The 21,554-nt window shown below is 46.3% G+C and overlaps 1 protein-coding gene across 4 annotated transcripts in view; it reads right to left on the bottom strand.

Moving 5' to 3' along the window:
* Positions 1–8,805: 8,805 nt before the first annotated feature.
* The window catches only part of LOC135804848 (homeobox protein Nkx-2.1-like), a 36,427-nt gene continuing 23,678 nt past the window's right edge, over positions 8,806–21,554 (bottom strand). The window contains exons 1-2 of one of the 4 annotated variants that reach the window (XM_065318812.1): positions 10,758–11,171; positions 8,806–10,122 (exon numbers count right to left, since the gene is read on the bottom strand). In XM_065318812.1, coding sequence (XP_065174884.1) covers positions 9,389–10,122; positions 10,758–11,058 — 1,035 coding nt within the window. In that variant the 5' untranslated portion in view covers positions 11,059–11,171 and the 3' untranslated portion in view covers positions 8,806–9,388. Of the gene's footprint in view, positions 10,126–10,757; positions 11,172–21,554 lie in introns of those variants that run through there. The other 3 variants (XM_065318811.1, XM_065318813.1, XM_065318814.1) reach the window with 3 other exon arrangements.

The raw sequence follows: 21,554 nt of genomic DNA, 5'->3' as shown, positions 1-21,554 counted from the left end.
TAACACATAATTTGTGTGAAGCCGTAAGAACCATGTTAAAAGACTAGAGAGCTGAAACAGATTTCCAGCTGGAAATACTTCAATACTTAAAGAACAAAATGGAAGAAACTATATCTAAGCAATTCGAAGTTCTGGAGCTAGTTTCATCATTACTGCTACAGTATTTACGGTATGTCACAACACAACCTTAATTAATAGAGAGCTAGGTTTGCATGATGGAAACTCAATAACTGAACCGTAAGCAATGTAGATATTACTATCATAATTAAATTTAGAAAAACATAACCAAGAACACTGGCAACTGTTCAAATAAGTACCAGGTTACATGCAGTTAATTCACATGGCTACTATACTTGTCCATCTTCGATCAGATCACGGGTGCGCATTGTAGCTGCTGTTGCTGCATTGCGTCGCGGGCGTTCAGGCAGTGGCGCAATTGCAGGCTCTGTCACTTCTGCAGTGGTTACTTCGCCTGATGAACACTCTAATGGATAGAGATGGCTTACCGGCCGGTTCATGGAACTCCCAGATGGCATACGTAGCGTCACTGATCGCACTTCGCCGTCTGTGCTTTGGTGTAGCTGCGCGATTCTTCCTATTTTCCAGCAGCTGCGCGGCCGATCAACATCCTTGATCAGAACAATGCAGTTCACACTTGGCTTGAAGCTATTGGAATTTTGTTGACTGTGTTGTTGTGGTCGTAGCGACTGCAAATACTCTGCCGACCACTTCTCCCAGAAAATGTTGAGACATTTCTGCTGCTGTTTCCACAGGTTGACGAGTTGTTGAGCATTACTGACATGTGTGATGTAGTCAGGGTCATCTGTAATGACAAAGTTAGGCTGACCAAGAGAACTATGCCCCGTTAAGAAATTGGCAGGCGTGAGAACATGATCGATTGTGAAGTCCTCACCAACGTATACCAGTGGTCTAGAATTGACAATTGCCTCAATTTCAATTAGCAAAGTTTCAAGTTGACAGAATGTAAGCTGTTCAGTTCCAATTGATTTCTTCAGAGATCGTTTCACAATACCAATCATGCGTTCGTAAACACCACCCATCCAAGGAGCTAACTCAGTGATGTATTTCCATTTAATACCATTGCCCGCAATGAATTCCATTACATCATTATGTTGAATTGACTCAAGCCAGAGAAGATCAATAACATTCTTAGACAGCTTGAATTGCTTGGCATTATCACTTACTATGTACTTCGGTGTACCTCGCCGTGAGATGAACCGTCTGAAACACATTAGGAATTGCTCAGTAGACATATTGCGAACTAATTCCATATGAATAGCTCTGGTAGTTAGGCAAGTGAGGATGCATACCCACACTTTAGCTGTTTCAGTTTCCGTTTTCACATACATTGGCCCAAAGTAATCAAGACCAACAGATTCGAACCAGGGACAAGCCGTTCCTCAGGCAAAGGTGCAAATGGTGGTGTTGCAAATGGCTTTCCATGATGGCGTTTACACAAAAGACATTCCTTAATCACCCGCCTAACCATTGCTCGACCTTTAGGCACCCAGTAATTCCGTCTCAATTCAGCCAATGTCTGACTAACACCCGAATGTTTAAGTGAGATGTGCTGTTCCATTACAATTAACCTCGTTAAGTGTGAACCATAAGCTAGCAATAGAGGAAATTTACTTTCGAATGGTAGGTGAGAATACTCCAGTCTACCCTTACATCGGATTAAACCATTATCAAGGAAGAGACCCAAAGCATCGACGAGCTGATGTCGCTTGCCTTGTTCTATTGCCTTGATTTCATTTCCAAAGTGCTGAGCTTGATGATACCGAATGATAGCTACTCTTGACATTGCGATTTCTTCAGCTGTGAGATTCGTTTCACTTTCCGACTTTTCGTGTTTGAGTTTCCGTATGAATCGTTGTACCCATGCGTTCACTCTCACAAGCTTAGAAAACGAGGAGAACTTCTCACAGTTGACTACCTCATTGTGTTCATTGCTAACAAAGGCCGATTCGGGAGAGGGACCTTCGTCCGCATTTTCCTCGCAAATTGGCATTTCACTTCCCGTCGCTTGCATTGCTGGAAACATACTTTCTGGATAGGAACCAGACTTCAACCACGTTGGACCCTCCCACCACAAGGTGTTCTGCTGTAAACTCGTTGCATTAGCTCCTCGAGAAACAATATCAGCTGGATTTTCTTTCCCAGAAACATGACCGTACATGACATTATTCACCTCGTGAATGGTTTTAATTCTTCTTGCAATAAATTGCGGCCGCTGTTGATTTCCCGTTACCCATGCTAGTGCACATTTTGAGTCGGTCCATATGTGCGTCTTGCTGAGCTCGAATGGTACTTGCTCTCTAAGAAATTTGACCATCTTTGTACCAAGTACTACAGCAAAGAGTTCCAACCTAGGAATGGATGTGGGCTTGGTTGGCGCAATGCGACTCTTGCTAAATATCAGGTCGACTGAAACATTATCGCCACAAGTAGTGAGTAGGTACGCAGCAGCACCATACGCATGTGCGGATGCGTCAGTAAAAACGTGTAGTTCATACTTTGGAGTTGAACCGTCATCACTTCGAGTACCCACAAACCTTGGCAATTTTATTCCACTAAGTGACAGCAGTGAATCACACAATTTCTGGCATTCTTTGCGTACATCATCTGGTAAGATATCATCCCACCCAAATTTTCTCTTCCAAAGCTCCTGCATGATGATTTTCGCCTCAACCGTGACAGGACTGACTACACCCATTGGGTCGAATACTGACGAAATACATTGCAGTAGCTGACGTTTTGTTTCGATCTCATGAAATGCCCTTGGCGGTGGTACCCAAATTACGTCATCCTCGGTATCCCAGCCCATGCCTAGAACTTTCGTGCGGTTACCTTTGACTTGATCATACTCCGGCAGTGAAGAGATGAACTCGTGGTCGTTGGACGCCCATTGTCGTAGATTCATCGAAGCTTCGTTGAAAATCTGCTTCTGCTGCTTGTAGTACTGCTGCGCTGATTCCGTATCTTCTGCACTACCAAGTACATTGTCGACGTAGATGTTTCGGGTGACCTCATCAGCCGTAGCTGGCTGTGTTTCTGACAAATGGTGTTGGATCGTTGCGGAGAGAAGAAAAGGACTTGCTACTACTCCGAAAGGTACACGACAAAAACGAAACGTTACCAGGTTCTCGCCGGTTGCTGGTTTGGTCGGATCCGCGACCCACAAAAATCGTGTACACTCCCGATCTGGTTGGTTTAGGCCGATCTGTAAGAAAGCCTTCTCTACGTCGCTAGAGATGGCTACCGGTGACATCCTGAACCGCAGCAGTATGCCACACAAGTCGGGCAACATGACGGGACCGCGATACAGTGATTCATTCAAACTGTGGCTTTGCTTGTTAGCCTTTGCGGACGCGTCATAAACGATTCTCATTTTGGTCGACTCGCTAGTGGATTTTATCACGCAGTGATGCGGGATATAATGCACAGTGCCCTCAGGCTCCTTTGATGTGTCGACCATTTCAATCACTCCGCTTGCCAATTGCTCTTGAATTGTGTGGTGGTAGGTTGTAAGTACGTCGGTGGGAAGACGTTTTACGAGTGCACGCAATCTGCCACTGGCGAGTTGTAAGTTTTCCGGTATGTTGTGATCTTCATGTTTCCAAGGCCAGGAGACAAAATACCGCCCATTTACAAAGCGCACACTGTTCTTGAATGATTCTAGCGCAGTGTCGTCTTCCGTTTCCATTTCTTTCTCACTGATGCCAACATTTTCAAGATTCCAAAAACGTTCCAAGTCGAATTCTTTCGGTGCACATGCTTCTGCCGCAAATAACGAGAGCGCCTCGTGGCACATTAGTGTGTGATCACCATTTCCGTTCGATTTCACCTTGCCTGCCACCAAAAACCCAAGAGTGGAATCGATCAAAATGAGACCATCTTGGTATTCCAATCTTTCGCTGCCAACAAATTGAAAGTATTGGTCTGCTCCAATTAAGATATCAATAGGCATTGCTTCAGGTGTATTGCATAGAGGCTCTGCTAAGATAAGCTTCTGTAAGCTAGAGTGCTTTGCTGTGCTCAAAGGTACTTTCTGTAGTGGACACGAAATGTTGTTGATAACATTCGCCTGTATGGAAGCTAATTCACCATTCTTCTGCTTGATGTGCAAATTGACTACAGGGTATTCCTTTACCGATCTGTGTGTTGCACCAAAGGTTGCAAGTGAAATTCTGTCACTTCCCTCTTGTTTGAGTCCCAATGCTTTGTTGACATTCTCACTGACGTATGTTCTCGATGAACCCGTGTCAAACAAGATCCTTACAGTCTGTGACCTGTTGCCTTCCTCATTTGTTGCAGTAGTCAAAGCAGTTTGCATTAGAACCCTGTGCCCTTGTGTGTGAGAAACCATTGCCTCATCTTGTGTTGGTTCAAATGTTTCTGCCATTGCATTCAAAGTGTGTGCCTGTTTTTGTCCATCACCATGATGCTTCCCATCATTTGTTCGCTCTTCATTTGACTTGAACTTCTGTGGACACAGACTTCTGTGGTGGGATTTGCGTTTGCAATGGTAGCATGTTGTAGCATTCATGCAAGCTCTTGCTCCATGTCCCGCTTTCAGACAGATGTAGCATTTCATACCCAACCGTGTTTTCCGTTCATCTAGCGATTTGTACATTTGACATTCATCAGAGTAATGCTTTCCATCACAATACATACATTTGATAGTACGAGCTACACCAGCACCCGCAAGTAGAGACTGCCCTGTTGATAGTATCTTCTTTGAGTGATTGGCATGTTGCCATGATTGTTGACCTTTGCATGCGGCTGGTCCTTCTGCATTCTCTTTTGCCTTTAGTAAGTGCGATAGTGCCAAACGCAACTCACTAATTGTCCATTCATCGTTCTGTTTGGTGAGCTCAAGTTGTAATTTCACATCACTCGGGAGCTTGCTTAAGATTATTGTAATGAACACCTTTTGCGATACATCCTCATCCTGTGCTTCAAGGCTCCTGAGGTGCACTTCAATTTTGTCAACACAAGACCTCAAACTTTCGATTTTTGAGGTGCAGGCCGACATCTCCATTAAAGCAGTGTAGTGGGCATCCACCGTAGCTTGCTTACTCCCGTACCTCTTCTCAAGCAGATCCCGGGCAACTTCATAATTTGCATTACAGATTCTTAAACCTTTCAGCACGTCTTGTGCTTTCCCTCCCACACATTCACGGAGATAGCTCAATTTTTCAACTGGTGACAAGGAGGAGTTGTCATGAATAGTAGCATCGAAAATGTTCCAAAACTCTTGGAACTCCATTATGTCCCCATCAAAATGCTTTAGCTCCAATTTGGGTAATCTGGCAGTTGTCTGGGGCTTCGATTCGGTTCTAGTATCCTGCTCTACTATGGGTCTAGTATCCCGCTCTACCAATCTCTTTAGAAGATTTTGGGTTGACTCTTGGGTGTTAGCTTGCGTCCCAATCAATTTCGTAATCTCAAGCAAGGTAGAGTCTGTCTGCATTGTAGGCTGGACGCCTGACTCCAATTCCATTTTTCTCAATTTTCTCTGGAGTTTGAAACCCTTCTCTAGTGTCTCTGTCCATAACCCAGCCTCATCCTCCAAACCATTCTTAATTTCTTTGTTTTCTTTACCCTTTGGCTCATATACCTCCACATTCTCAACAAAATCATCCAAGTTAGCTTCCGTTCTTTCCAACAATTCCTTTAAACCACAAAGAAACGGACTTATCTGGTTGACGGGTTTGGTTCCTGCTAGCAGATCTTCGCCGACTGTCGTCTCCTCCTGCAGCTCTTCATACAGGAGCTTGAGAGCACGCTTGCACGTCTGGATAGCCGTCGGCAATCTTGTGTCGCCCATTTTCACAACTCAAGCCTCAAACTTTCGACAAGTGGTGCTCTTCAGGCACGATCTTCCTCAGCCTACTCAAGCTCAACTGATGAGGGGTGAATTCCCCGAAACACTGTGTATTGACAAGGGAGTGGTGCTTTCTTGCAGGTTTGCGGAGTCGAAGGTTCGATGGACTTCTCGTGTTCTCTGGATGGCAGTCGTGAGTCAGTCAAGTGTCAAGTCAAGTCGGCGGAATAGCGCGAGCACCGGTGTGGAGAGCGAACCCGTTCTTACAAATCATCGCCGGAGTCGCAACCACTATTTTAACTTCCCCTTTAATTAACCCTAGTACTACCGGAGGGTGGAGGCATCATATGATGCATTTGCGAATTTCAAAATGGGATTGCTGTGATATGGTGGGTTAGAATCTCCCCATATTTTGTGACTTACATTATTTTATTTTGTATTTTGTCAGTGGCAGTGGGCTGTATCTGCAAAATCTTAGTTCAGTTCCGAAATGCCATGGAGGGGGTGCTACCTAGAACTACCGCGCGGCATCATATTACTCCACATTCTATAAGAGGACGAATTTGGCTTAGGACCACACATGAATAACGTACAAACTCCAAAACTCGGGCAGGACTTCCTTCATGAAATTGTGTTCTCTGGCAAAGTTAGTAGACAGTGGGAAATGTGTTGCGGCACCAAGCCGCAAGCCCGAACACATGCAACCGGTTGTTGCTTCGGAAGTTTGCGGGCTTTACCGGGATATTCACAATTTTGAAGATGGGGCAGATGCATTATTCGCACTTATTGACCAGAATCGGAATGTGATCCATGTCATTATTAAGTGGCCAAGACAGGAAGTAAAACAGAAAATTGGAGAGGACTCTACTTTGAGTGAAGGCAATATCATTTCGCAATAATCTGCTGACGGCCCTTGGGCTGGATAGGAATCGACGCCCTAATTATAATCATGTAGTATCCCTAGAAATTGTTTCCAAGAACTACTCTGCTACTTGAGGTTTGATCACAAAGGTGGTCCCCGACTCCCCGCTCACGACAGCGAACGGAAATTATTTATTTGCAATGTGTCGCGACACCACTTTCTACTTTCACTCGTAGAATCGTAGATGTATTTATCACATCAGTGACAGAATGACCAACCTTGCTCAAATATATCCAGCAAGATGGCGAATCAGCAGCCATTTCCGGGGTAATAGACTGAAATGTAGAGTTTGCAGGAGGATCATGGCAAACAAATGCTCTTTTATTTTTCCATAAACCCTTTCGCTGCACGCAATGCCAGTTGCTGGCCTCCAAGGTAGTGCACCTGTGATTGGTTCTTCCTTTTAAAAGGAACCCTTTACCCCAAGGACTTCCATTTCCACACATATTGCCAAAAATAATACCAAGTAGGTATGTTTAAGTCCGGTGGAGTCATATGATGCCTCCAGTAGTTTTAGGGTAGTTGAAAATTTTGGTAGTTCTGAGGGTAAAACTCTATGTCTCTTAGCTCCCGGGCGTGTATCCCTGGGTTTCTTTGCTCTCGGGCTAGGCACCGGCGGATTATGCTGGCATAATTATTGGCATAATTTGGTGGTTGAAAATTTGGAGCATAATTTGGCATCCCTTCGGAGGTAGGAGCATAACTACATAATTGTACCACAGTTCTAGTATGTAGGCTACATAATTGTGAACAATGCACCTGATCAGTGCTGGTGGTCTGCATGGCAAAGGATTCGGAGGTCATGCAGATACAGTTTTCAATGAAAAGCAGGGTGGAAATCATGGCAATACAATATTGTAAGCTCGAACTCGTCTTCTTCAAAATTCTTTCTCACACTGATACAGTAGATGTAGCAGAAGATGAGAGTGAATCGGCCTTTATGAGGTATCCTGGGGCGGACGGGATAGTGACGGGTAGTCCGCAAACCTCCGCGTACTTGTACATTATGCATGTTACGAAGTCTCATATGACCGCTGGATTTTAGCAGCCATGACTGTGCAGGTTATGGATATTGCCAAGAGTCCATCATGAAACAGTTTATGCACTCTTGATATTGCTCTACTGATAATTAAAAAAAATAGAGGTATAGTTGATGTTCGGTCATGATGGAAGAAGAGGTGGAGCTACGGGAGAGATGAGCTGATTATTCGCAGGGTGAGGGTGAGATCGGTTGGACGAGTATGACGATTACGAAGACAGTTGTTGAACATGATAATTTTCAAAGGTAACTCGAACTAATTTGGCAATGAAAAATCTTTTTACAAACGAAGTCAACGAATGAATAGAAGAAGTAATGTTTTCCCTTTTCCATGTTGATCTCTAGCATGCATGGACACCTTGATATGGGGATACTCATGTAACATTTTGTTGTACTTATGGCCACTTGCAAGTACGAAAAAGGCCTAATTTTCCGAACTTTGAGGCTCCATAAGTTTTTGAAGTACAACAAAGTGAATATGTATCCCCGCGTGCCCAAGTCTAATAATTATGAGGATTTTGTGAGCATATTGCGAGAGTCCACGAAAGCATGATTCCATGATATCGCGAGCATAATCCGCTGGAGCCTATCTCGGGCGTGTATTCCCTGGGTCTATTGGCTCCTGGGTGTGTATTCCCTGGCTCTCTTCGCTAGTTATGCAATCCATTTCTCACCCTCTACGAGGCAGCTTCAGTAAATGTCCATCTACTTCGATGTACAAATAGCTTACCTATGCTTGCATGTGTGTACATATTGCAAATAAAGGCTAGGCGTACATTGTTTTTAGACCTGTATCATTCTGCCAGGCATAGGAGGGTGACTTATTAAAAGTCACAAGACTTTTTGGAATAGGTACTCAACATTGTAGGGTGCTCGTCTCGCTAACCCATCCCCCGCGCTCCCAGTATTGAGAATGTAACCAAGCTTACGAGCGCCAGTGAAGCATAATCTCATCCAGTCTCCACTGGCCGCCAGGCACAATAACCAAATTGATTTAGATTTAGAATCTTTTCCACTTTGGGCTCAAAGGAAATGATCATGAAAGCAGCGTAGGGGTTTGTAAAGCTTTTCAACAGCATGTAAATCAAGACAAACAATCATTATGTACATCAAGGCACACAATGTCGACTGACTTGAACAAGAAGGATAAATTAATACTACTTCAACGGCTAAGAAATCAGAGAGCACCAAGAATGTACACAGCCATTGGATGCCTGGCTATGCAGCAAGAAAGCGATGAAGTATTCCATAATCAAAAATTATATACAGTTTTGAATTTGACAAATAAGGACTGCACAAGACCTGCCATCGTGTATCTCCATGGCAATACTTCTAACGTAACAAAATTTGTGTTTTGTACTACAGCAGCTATTGCACCGTTTTAGTTTGTGTTGCAGAAAGTTAGTTACTACCGACTGTACATATGGACGACACAGACAACATGACAAGTACCTTTGTACGATCGTAACTGACACGTAGTGGCGCAGTGCTGGAGACTTGATGCCCAGATTCTAGTTCAGCAGAACTACTTCTAGTACTTTTCTTTTCTTACATGTAGTGATGTACTGCTGTGCCGCTAGTACGGAGCAGAGTACCAAGAGGGACCTTGCATGGTTGGTGGTGCACCAGGCGTTCCTGGAGCTTGCATCTGCATGGCCTGCTGCTGTTGCTGCATTATGGCGGAGGGTGGAGCGCCGCTAGCGGCAGCCATAGCTGATGCCTGGAACTGCATTAGCTGCTGTGCTGGCATTTGCATTTGCGGGATCGCTCCTGCCATAGAGACGCCAGTCTGTCCTTGGGCTACAGCAGCTTGTGCTGCTTGCAGTTGCGCCTGGCTGAACTGGTCCCCATAGAACATAGGATTCAGTCCATATGGTGCAACTGGGCGGGGCACTTGCGGTTGTCCAGGATACCGGTTGGCAAGAGCTGCTGGTCCACCCATTCCTGTTGTAGGGGCAATGTGCTGACCATTGGCTGCAGCCTCCATGGAGCTTCGCTTCCACTTGTAGCGACGATTCTGGAACCAGATCTTGATCTGGGTCTCAGTCAGCTTCAGTCTGGCTGACAATTCCTGTCGCTCAGGTGCGGATACATATCGCTGGGCTTTGAAGCGTCGCTCCAACTCGATGACTTGTTGGCGTGTGAACAGAGCTCTTGGTTTCCGCTTTTTCATGTTACCCGCATCGCCATTGGGTCCATCCTCTGTGGGAGTGGATGCAGCGGAATGGCTCTGTCCACCCTCCACCTTGACATCTCCAGGCGTGACTGGCGTTGCCAGGGGAGTTTCTGTGGCATTGACAGGAGGGGAAGCTGCTGTACACAGAGAATCAAGAGGGAAAACAGCAAATCGAAAATTCGGATAAGCGTTTGTGCTACAGAAAATCCTGTTAAATTCAATCTCATGATTTATCACCTTCCGCTTGGCACTAGAGAGGTTGCGCACAACGAAAATTCGTTAGATTTCGCCTGTCCGGGTTCCAGTAACGAAAGTAGCTCCGAAGATCCGTCCAAACGTGACCGAAACAGAGCAGATCTACGAAAATATTTTTCGTTACCTGGAGTACTAAAATACTGATATTTTACAACTCCCTGTCTTGACTCTTCGTACCCGCGCGGCCGCCGCGTCGACCCACTACGAAAACGTTCACGCGTTGTGCGCAACCTCACGGTTTACGAATATTCGTTAGTTTTTTCGTTAAAAATATTCGTTACGGCGATACGAATTTTCGTTGTGCGCAACCTCTCTATTATCTCATGTTTGCATATACAGTGCGTTATCACAACAACAACATCACCACTAGGCACCACCAATAACACCGACAGAGTGAACAATGCATCGGTGCAGCTGGTAGTGCTCGCCTACAGAAGGCAAAGTACTAGTAGTTTGCATCCAAACAAACATTTAGAGACGAAACACGGAAACAGAAGTCAAAGCGATGCCTCACCAGCTAAATGAAACCCATTCCTGGCGTCGGCACTAACGGGCGTCTCAGCATCGCCATTGGACGGGGAGGGCAGTTCCGGTGCGGAACCAAGCGGGTATGGCGGCGGAAGGAAGGTGCCCTTGTTGTCCGTAATCGGCGTTAGGCTAGTAATGCCTTGGGAAGGTGGAGCAATGTTCATGACGGGCGGCATCGACATGGTAGACGGGGGCTGGGCTATCCGGCCAACGTTATTGCCAGTTAGGATACTGGACATGTGGAACGAAGTGCTGTTATCCATATTGGACGGATCAAACAATGCCATGGCTGAAGAGTGAAGTCAAGACGCACTTGATCAAATTCTGCTTCAGGACTTAGGGCCTCTTGGAAGGAACTGAGTGGTTCGAAAAGGACTCCTACATTTTATATGTTAGACCTGCAACTCTGGTCGTAGAAGGGGCTATCGGCGTAAGCAAATTGAAATCAGCGTGGCGAAAGGCTGCCTAGAAAGGAGGCAGGCTGCCCTGAAACACACCTAGAACGTGCTTACCTATACCGTGCTCGCTAGGCTGGCTGTATCGCGCCGCTGCCTTATAGCTTACCGATGATCGCGCGCTCGGGCTGCCACGTCCACGTGATAGGTCATTGCCCGGTGTTTGCGCCACGCGGCGTACGCAGAGTGAATTGCGAATGCGTGTAGTTAAGTTAATACTAGGGGATAGACAGAGGACAACACTTAAGGCCACATACTGCGAGGTAGAATGTCATTGTCTCAGAATCTTAGCTATACCACTAGAGCCGACAGAGCTGGGTACGTACACGAAACCATCTTCCCACACTGCCACCAACCAAGCACTGTTGCACTAGTGCTGATAGTCTCACACTAGCCTAAGCCACAGAAGCCGGTCAATTCAGCTGGCATTAATGCCAATATTAGTGCCAATAAGGCTAGCAGTACCGCGTACCGGACTATAGTCCTAATCAGCAGGAGTCCTCTGGTACACATTCACTGTTACGTGTACTAGTATGGGGTCATGCGTGTTGTGTGCACCAGCACTGGGAAAGCAGGGAATGACGTTACTGTGCTGACGGCATCTTGCAGCCATTACGATTGTGTGTGCAGCAGGTTCACGGTTTCTGGACAAAGCACCAACTGTGTTTGCTTTGCCTGTCACAAACTAGGCCAGGTAAGTTCTAGATTCACCTCCAACGTTTCTTGTTCAAGCTCTGTCGCTACAATTGTCACTGTTCTCCAGCTTTCAGCGAATCACAGTAGTACAAGGCCAGTTGGAAATAGGAATCAAGGACTCCAGGTTCTGACGCAATGATCAACACATACTGGATAACGGGTTGTGATTACTATGCGCACCAATGTGTTGACTTCCTGAAGAAACAGCACTCACGTCTTTGGCAGGTGTGGTACTGTTAACCAGTGTGGCGGGCCATGAAAAGCATTAGATCGAAACAAGGTCACTGCCAGTCCTCTACAGCTCTCTACACAATCCAGCAGTGACAGGGAGTTGATGGGTACAATCGGCAAGTCCTCAAGCCATGTCGAGCTTGGCCCGGCCTCTGTCTCTAAAGCAGATACAACTGTGCACGCCTCGATGCGCTCTGAAGCAAAGGCTTTCAGTATGAAAAGAAATGGCCGACGAGTTGGAAAGAGACAGCCGTGACACTGCACATGCAGTAGGACATGAGCCCGGTTTCACGTGTGGGCCTGGACAATCATAACTGGGCCATTGGTTTGTTCTCTGCTACACCCGAACAAGATCTACACTCTACATGTATATCCAGTCTATACAAATTCTTCAATGTAGGTGTTCATTGGACCCAACACGATAATTGCATTCACACATACATGTGCTAGTACTGGTGCCTGTGTGTTGCTTTCTAGAAATGGTGTTATGGTAGCACGATCATTCATCGTTCATTGCATTGCGATAGTCCGATACTCAGTAGTGATTCACACAGAGGTCCAAACACTAAGCAACCGTCCAATCGAATCGTGCATGTGGTGAATCAGCTTCTTGGGAGCGTGATTCACAACTTTCAGTTCGCTTCAGTAAAAATCAAGCCCGGAAAAACTGACGCAATAGAGCTATGTATACCAAGACCAAAGGATCCACATGTTCATTACTCAGCTGTGGAAAGTATAAAAATGTGCAGTGCTAGTACACGTATTCTACGGAACAATCTAAAAATCTGTTTCTATCAGGGTATTATTGATTTCTAAACTAGAGGTAGCAACACACAAATCCTCTATTGTTTGCAACGTTCATTATTATGCATCAGTTCTAAATAATGAAAAGGAAACGGTAAGTGAAATATAACTGTCACCACTGCGACTCGAACCAGTTCATATTAGTTTTAGGAAGTTGAAAAGAGGAGAGATACAAGTAATTCTTATTTATTCATGCATGACTAGGGTCTATCCCAATAGTTACTTTATCTTCACGAATGTACCATGTAAAATGTTGGTATCATTCCGGGGTTTGTATTGTGATGATGACGAATGAAACCCGAATGGCATGGATGGAAAGAAAAGGAGGCAGAACCTTACATTGAGGTGGTTTTTGTCATAATCCATTTGAAGACCGGGATCCGGTGCCTGTGCAGGGCAGAGCAGCTACTAAGCCCACCACCAACAAGTGTGAGATGTTTTGTGAGGTGAACCACCAGTGTTGGTTTCCGCTCCTCTGTTTTTGTCCCCAATCTTTTCGTGCCATGTTTCCTGGTCAGTATTCCTTCTCATAAATTTGATCTTCAATTCCAAACGCAATGGGACGTTTCTCACTCATGCGATGAAACAGCAAAAACCTCAGTTTCTAAATCTTTCAGATCCTGATTTCCCTTTTGGGCAAGACCTTCACGCTCAAGAGACTGGAGGAAAAACGGCGAAATAGGGAACGACTGCAGAAAATCATGTTGGGCTTGGTGCTCGCCATGGCTTCGCATTGACCGATCACCTGCCTGCAGCAGCGAGTCCACGGGAATGGAAAAGAACACCTCGAGAACCTACACAACTGCACCAGGGTCAACTTGCTTTCAGGATTTGTACTGGGCGTTTATTCTGGCAGCCCGCGGGGCATGTCAGATGCTTGTGCACAATGTCATCTTCTTTTGCTCTGCATACGTACAGAACAACACAGGATCAGACTCCCGGAGTAGAGTCAGTCCCCAGGACGTGGACCTGCCTGTACAATCATGTACCATTAGTACTGTCGTCTGTTTCCTTTTCAAAGCGTTGTTAATTTTACACTGATGCAGCCGCGTAAAGGTATGCTTGGCTACTTTAGAAAACAAGTCTAGCTGAAGAGATTGAACCCAGTGGAGCTTGCACTCCACAGCTGAAAACAGACACCAAAATACTAGTACACCCGCCATCAGAGATCATGAAGCGTTTCAACAAGTACAAGTTCAAGCTAACCCCAAAGAACAAACTTTCATCGCAGCCTTGAATTTCTCGCCGGAGGCCTATCGGTATCCTCGTGTGCAACTTGAAAGTTTGGCCTTTACTAGTAGTACTTCTGTAGGTGCACATCATACAGTGCAGTCCAGATGCCAAATACGACATCTCAAGGGCATTTCGTGTACGTACTAAGCATCCTGAGCATATGCACAGCCCTAGCTCTTCAGTCTTGTCCTGTTGCAATTGGTCAGATTGACCTGGCAAGAGCATAGCCAGGCTCCCAGTCCGTGACTTGGTCTTTTGAGTGTGCAATGAGCCAGATGAACACCACTCATGCAGTATTGTACTGATACGCCAGGCTGGTCGGAGGCAAACACAGTCGTCACACGAGATGCCCATAATGCCACGAAGTGGACAGCAATTGTGCAAAGAGAATAGCATGATTGTACTAGCAGGCACTCGATGGCCACCATACAGAAACTGCCATTGGTACTTCAATGGACTCTCTTCAAAACGCCGGAGAGCCAATCGTGGAATTTAGAGAAACACACACAGACGATAATACGATGGGAATCTACCACACCAGTGAGGATTGTGTTGGGATATTTCAAGAAGGACTTCATTATCGCTTAGGAACATTATGCCACTACTGTAGTGTTCACCCTCCACTGTACTAGCTAGCAGTGTGTTGAGTGGATGCTCTTAGGAGTCGCACTTAGAATCTTTGGCAGAACGAATTGTTCGCGATGTATGTACAAGAACTTCGAGCATCCTCTCATGTGCAAGTATAAAACAAGGAACCGATCAGCAATGGAAAGACAAGCAATGGAAAGACAAGCAATGGAAAGACAAGCAATGGAAAGACAAGTCTTTCCTTTCGTTTCTGGTCGTGATGCGTACAACAGTTCGAAAACATGAGGGCGATATGGAGTAGCTTGACATTGTGGCGGAAGATACGATCGGAAATCACTTTGTCTCCCGTCAAGAACTGTCGTGTCCTTTTGCTTGAAGATGCGCCAGTGCGTAGGTTCGTGTAGCAGCAGCATCAACGTCACCAGCAACAGAGTGGTGTGTTGTTGGTTTGGTAGTGTTTCGGCCAGAGGCGGCCAGGAGTCGGAGGTTTGCGCAGTGTACAACTGCTTTGCTGCTCCATGGGATGAGCCCACGTACAGCTAGAACAATGGTAGGGTACCGCGTACCGGTAACACCGTCAGCAGTTGCACTCAAATACAAACATGCAGCAAACCATCATCCAATCTTCAGCTTGTGCAGACCTGTCGTGAGCGCCGACAGCGCCGACATGGAAAGGCGGCTGCCCGTTTTCTTTCAGTCTTTCAGGTCTAACCGCACTGGAGATTTCCAGTGCATTAGCTAATGTCACACCGCTAGCGGGCATGCGAACACTGAGATGCAATGCAGCGTGTCGTTGCAACTACAGTGTGTATTGTGCTAGAAACAATAGTGATTCTTGTTGGGGACGACGTGATAGCCGATGACAACTTCCTTCCGTCCATTGACATTCAGTTTCATTTGTGCAAGACTTCTCCTACCGATTAGGACGGCCCCAGATCGGAAGTGAACGATAAACTCAAACATACACGTCAGATCACACCTGCTGACTGCTTAGTGCTGGTGAACGGGATTTGGACATGGCGTTCTACTGCTGGTTTTGTAACGCTGTTGTTGGTGTTCGGCCTTTGACTGGATGAGTCTATGCTCGCCAAGCTAGAAGACTTTGAAATCATTTGGCTGCTCGGTACCCAGGGGTCTTGTATTGCAAATCGATGGCTGACAGTTGTGTTTGGGTCGCTGTCAATCTACATGAATTTGACCTCAGCTTCATGGTCGACTCTCAGTTTCGAGACTGCTGACTTCATCTGCGACTACTCACAATACCACCATATCACCATACCATACCATGCCATACTCAACGCACTGAGACGCACCGGTTTGGACGTCATGTACATAACCAGCTATCAGGTAGTTTTGAGCTGACACAATGCACAAGCATAGCTATGTATACTGCCTGCATACTACGTACATGTACATACTACTACGTGCAGTTCGTACTACTCTTGAACCCTACAATGGGTCTAGTCGCAGTACAATGGCGGAGGTGACTCAACAATGTACAATAGTTATGTAGTTGAAGAAACATGGCATGGATCGTCCTCAACCAGCGATACGTTGCCCTTCAGTAAGCAAGACTTTTCGCGCTGCTTTCCACCTGCGGAAAACCAGGTCACTAACTTACAGTTCAGTCTACTGGATAGCAATACGCGCAATACCCGCACTTACACACGTATTCTTCTGCTGCTGGATTTTCAAGCTAAAATCAGCAATGCTCTGATGCTGATTGCGACAGTAAAGTCTCATCGTGTCATGATGTGGGTCGCCAAGAGTTTGTGACTTTCAATGTGCACGTTCTCTCTGTGAGTCAGTAGAATTAGCCTACTGTTACGTGAACTTACGTCTGAACACCTACCAGTTCTAGAAAAAATGGATCTCACAAAATGGGAGATGTTTCGATGGACTTGGCAAGGAAGCGGTGGTGGTGAGAGGGGAAGAAGATGTTCTGCCAACGACATACCCTAATCATTATTTCTTGCTTTGGTTGGCAAACCAGTACGTCGCTCGTTTGTCTTTGTATCTGCTCGAGGACTACACGATTTGAGTTGCAATAATAATTATTGCTTTCTTCTCTCTCCCCCCCCCCCCCCAACACACACACACACACACCACATGTGCACAATACGCGGCGGTACTGGAGTGTGCAGCACCTACATGATTGTACACATGCCCAACAGCATACATAATACAATATGTACATGAATGCTACTACTGGTACTTTCGTGGAACATTGTGTTGGAAACAGGGGAAACCCCGGGACAGTGCTGCCGAGTAGCACCATACATGTAGCACCATGCATGTAATACAGTAATAGACTGCTTGATTCGAGTGCGGAAACGACATTACGTGCACTAAGCTGTTATGGCAACGGTGTGTAGGGCAGTGTCCGGAAGACCATCCGCCCGTACCAGTAGACTAGATGCCTTGGCCTCTGGCGACATAGTGGACAAAGGGTATCAGGGATGCCGTGCCCTGAAGGAGGCTTCTTTCTAAATCAACTCAAGAGACCGCTCGTAATGGATAGCTGCGCTGCAACAGAATCGAACTGTTGCTGCGCCCCGCAGCGCTCGTTTACAAGCACACAACCTGAGTTTGAACTTGAAGCAACATCCGCATCCCATGGGCTTACACTTACAGTGGTTATCCTAATCCTTTCGCTGGATTTCATTATCATTCCAGGGATTGCAGACCGGAGTTGCTCCCAAGGTTCTATTCAGTCCGCGCTGTTTGCAAGCCGAGCACTCAAGAGACTGAAGAGGCCGGTACTTGAGGTCGGATGGCGCACTTGCCATTTTCTCCTTTCTAAGGATTCACCAAGTTGGGCAACAACACAGCTGCAGGCACCGGTAAAGACCCGTGGCTTCCAGGTTATATCACTGCATGCACCCTTGTCCTGCATGCACGGCTCACATCATGCACAGCACATGCAAACTTTGCATTAGTAAGCAACTGGCAACGACGTCTTCCTAGGCCCAGCCCCCAGCAGAGGATATTTGTGGGGGCACGCCCTGGCAAGGTTTGCAAGCAGCTAACAGCCTTTACAGGTCATACCGTACCCAGCCCTAGGACGGCTCTGCGCTGGTCTCTTCTGCTATCACTACAACTCATACATGTACATGGTACATGCCCGGTTGAATGCAGAGAACACGTGCGTGCGTTGGAGAATACGTGTGGGTACGTGCGTGCGGGGGCGCGCGCTTATATAATATGTGTGTAGTTTCAGCCGTTGCGGTCAAACTTTTAAACCATTATTGGCATTAATGTTTCTGAGCCCAGCGTCTACCATGCACCAGTACATACGTACTAGTAGTATCTAGAAGCCAAAACACTGCCACATACATGTATGCACTGCCATTGCCAATGCCACTGGCAAGTGTTGATGGTACTGAAGTACAGATAGAGGTTGAAAATAGCATTGCCCAACTACTGACAGTACATGCATTGGCGGAACACCAGGTGTTGATCATCACTCTGATAGCACTCTTACCAATACATCAGTACGCGGACCCCATCCCAGTCCCCAGTACACGTAAATGTACATGTAATGCACCCACCACCGTCTTCCTTTGTCCATATGAAGCTGGCAGTGCTATACTGACGTCATCTGAAATAAAGGATTATTATCTTGCTACCAGCTAGCTACAAGTACGTATGTACTTCCTCTGTGTGCTACCATGCACCATGCACCATGTATGCCGGTCGCAAGAAAAGCACGCAAATCTGCAAATGCAACGGATGTGCACCCGCAGATTTTCTCTTATACTTATAGTTATAGCAACGATAGCGAACAAGATCTGAATGAGACAGATCAAGACTTGCGTCAGATAACTATCTAATCCACACAACTGGCGCCCTGTGTGCTATAGTATAGACCCTTCCAAGAGAGAACGTGCCGTACTGTGGAGGAAACACATGACATTACGTTGCACGTGCAACCTTTCGCATCAGTACACCAGACTTTCCAGGGTTGGGTGGCTGTAATTACGTACAATCCACCGGAGTCTCATGACGTACTCAGGTGACTTGCCCGCCCAACGAATTCTACACAGCCAAAATGCATTATATTTGCAAAAGGCGGCTGCTAATTCCATCATCACGGATAGACACAAAAGGTCTTGCTCCACCGGCCTTCCCTTTCGGCATGCGTGGCCACGCTCAGTGCATGGGCTACACATTCTCGTACATCATATTAAAATGCTATCCCATTGTAGTGAGTGAGTTTGAGAAGGCCAGGTCATGATCAAAGCCTAACATGGTCTTGCAGGACATGCACTGTCCTTGGCGACCTTGCTGCTCCTGCACGTTTTCCACACTCAGTGAGTCAGTCGCCGCCACTCAGTAGTACAGTACTGCAACCGTGGAGATACAGCTACAGTACACTGTACAGCCAGGGCATGCAGTGACCAGGTGACCGCAGCACACTGCAACACTGCACACTGCATGCAGCTGTGTGTAAGATTGATCTAATTCCCCTTGACTTGTGTTCACAGTTTCACGCTCTACTGCCAGCACTGTGACTGCATTAAAAGCAGCTCTATTCACACTGAGGTCAATACTGCTGACGCGTGAAGCCGTGAAAGGCCCAGGGCAGAACAATGCGCATTCACACAATGCGGTGCGGATTGCCAGCAGACATCCGTTTGATCATCTGATCAGTTGTGCTTGAAGCCACCATGCATGGAGGAGAGAGCATCTTTCCGTCTCGTGCAGTTTTACTTTTAGTGTCTGTCTCTGGTACCTTACATTCAGATAGACATGAGCATATCCGTATCATGACCCACATCATGAGTCTGATGATTGACCAGCACCTATGTATGTGGGTAACTGCATAGGTTGAGTATCTTCAAACATGTACATGGCACTATGGAGTATGGACAGTACGGGTTTGCTTGCACTGTACTGTACTCTACACTAAGCAGTGGATGTATCACACTCAGGCTTGGGCACGATTCGCCAGTCAACATAGCACATACGCAGTGCATCATTAGTGTCACACTAGCCCTGCAGTCATGCACCGCCCAGGTAAGCAATGTTGGGAGAAGCAGCGCAAGAATGGGCTTGCGCCTGGTATTCACCAAAGTTGTGGTTTGTCCTTTGTCCATTCGCTCGCAGCTGGTGCCTGGATGATCCATTGGAATCTTTGAATGATATCGTATAGTACATGTATTGGTGTCTGTCACGTGGTCTGCCTCAGACGAATAGAGAATGCATTACCAGTGACTTTAAACAATTTACCCAAGTGATCCGATGTCAGACCGAAATAGGGCACGGATGGATGGCGGAAAGCATGACCGAAGTAGGGCACGGATCGATGGCGGAAGGCATGAGGATATTAAAACACAGTCTTGCCGAAACCTAAATGTTCAGGTCAATCTTTCAATAATACTTCGTAATTCAAAACGACCCACGCTCTTCTCAAAAGATACTGAACGTGCGCGACTGGTTCTTGTAAGAATGCGGCACAAGTCCACACCACATGGGATAAGCTAGGTTTTTACTCTAGATTACAATTTAAACAAGATCTCAGGCACCAAGGAGCAAGAACGGAATTCACAAAGTCTATCGAACAGACACACTCCATCAACTACGAGCGGAACCTGACTTCAGACGATGAAGTATTTATTGCTTTCGCCCAAGGCCATTCGGCATAGAGTTCCCAGCACCTTGTTCTTAGAATGGATGATAGTACCTCAATATCCAAAACAACCTTCTTCTTAGCTGACACGGGATGCGACGGGAAGCCTAGCAGCACTACAGTTCGGGAAAAACCTGTTCACCTGAACAACATGACGAGTACCATGTAATTCTTCAACTTGGTGCCCACTCAGTTTGAGTGATGGTGTCCACTCAGTTTTCTCTCTCCAAATCATCAAGCTAATCTTGAAATGTCTTCACTTCAGGCGACATGACATTCTAGCATGGAGATGAGATCAGGGGCTTGAGCGGCCTCTCTCCATAATGTGACTAATAACTCTAGAAGTGCATACAAAGTGTTCTTCTTCCTGATCTGAGTGATTGTTTGCAGACGGGGCAGAGGATTCAAGTCTAGCTCTGGGGACAAGAACTACTCAGGAACGATCCAGCCCTAACATGTAGCTTTCAATCAGAAAACAAACATCGCTCAAGAATACTGAAGTGCGGGTACCTCTTTTCAATACTGCAATTCAACCTAGGCTGCCTCTTATCTGAGGTGTCCTCCTCTCAGGCTCTCCTTCTCTCGTGGCAGAGTGTAACTACAGACGCACACCTGTGCCTCTCCAACAAACTTGGCCAAATCAATAACGGCAAAGGGCCTTCCTCTTTGGACATCTTTCATCTTGGCCAGGCACACTCACATTTCACCATCGGTTACCCTCTCAGGGGCCCATCAAGCCTTTCAGAAAAGGGCTTCGGATTCAGCGGGCGCTCAATCGGACAAGACATTTCAGAGGGCTGAAGAGGGCTACAAATACTACTTAAATTCAGTTGAGAGGGGAGCATCCAGAGCAACACGAGTTCGACCAGGAATGATGCACTCGAGTATCTCTCCACTCCAGTACAGTGCAGTCCAGTGCTTTGAAGAATACTCTATTCTACTTAGAAGTAGGAATAATACATGAACGATTTATCTTCTGTGCTCACCCTATCGCCTCAGTCTGCGTCTGCGTTTGCTGTAATGTACCATGTAAGCGCAGCTGGAGGTTGATCGGATTTACAAGAGAGTGATGTCCAGGACATCCAACAACGGTCCATAAATGGCGACCCACTTTGACCATTCCGACAATTTCCAGGTGCTAAAA

Source organism: Sycon ciliatum, chromosome 1, assembly GCF_964019385.1.
Source record: "Sycon ciliatum chromosome 1, ocSycCili1.1, whole genome shotgun sequence".
Taxonomy (NCBI): Eukaryota; Metazoa; Porifera; class Calcarea; order Leucosolenida; family Sycettidae; genus Sycon; species Sycon ciliatum.
Note: the sequence above shows the minus strand (reverse complement) of the source record. Positions and strands in the feature narration are given on the sequence as shown.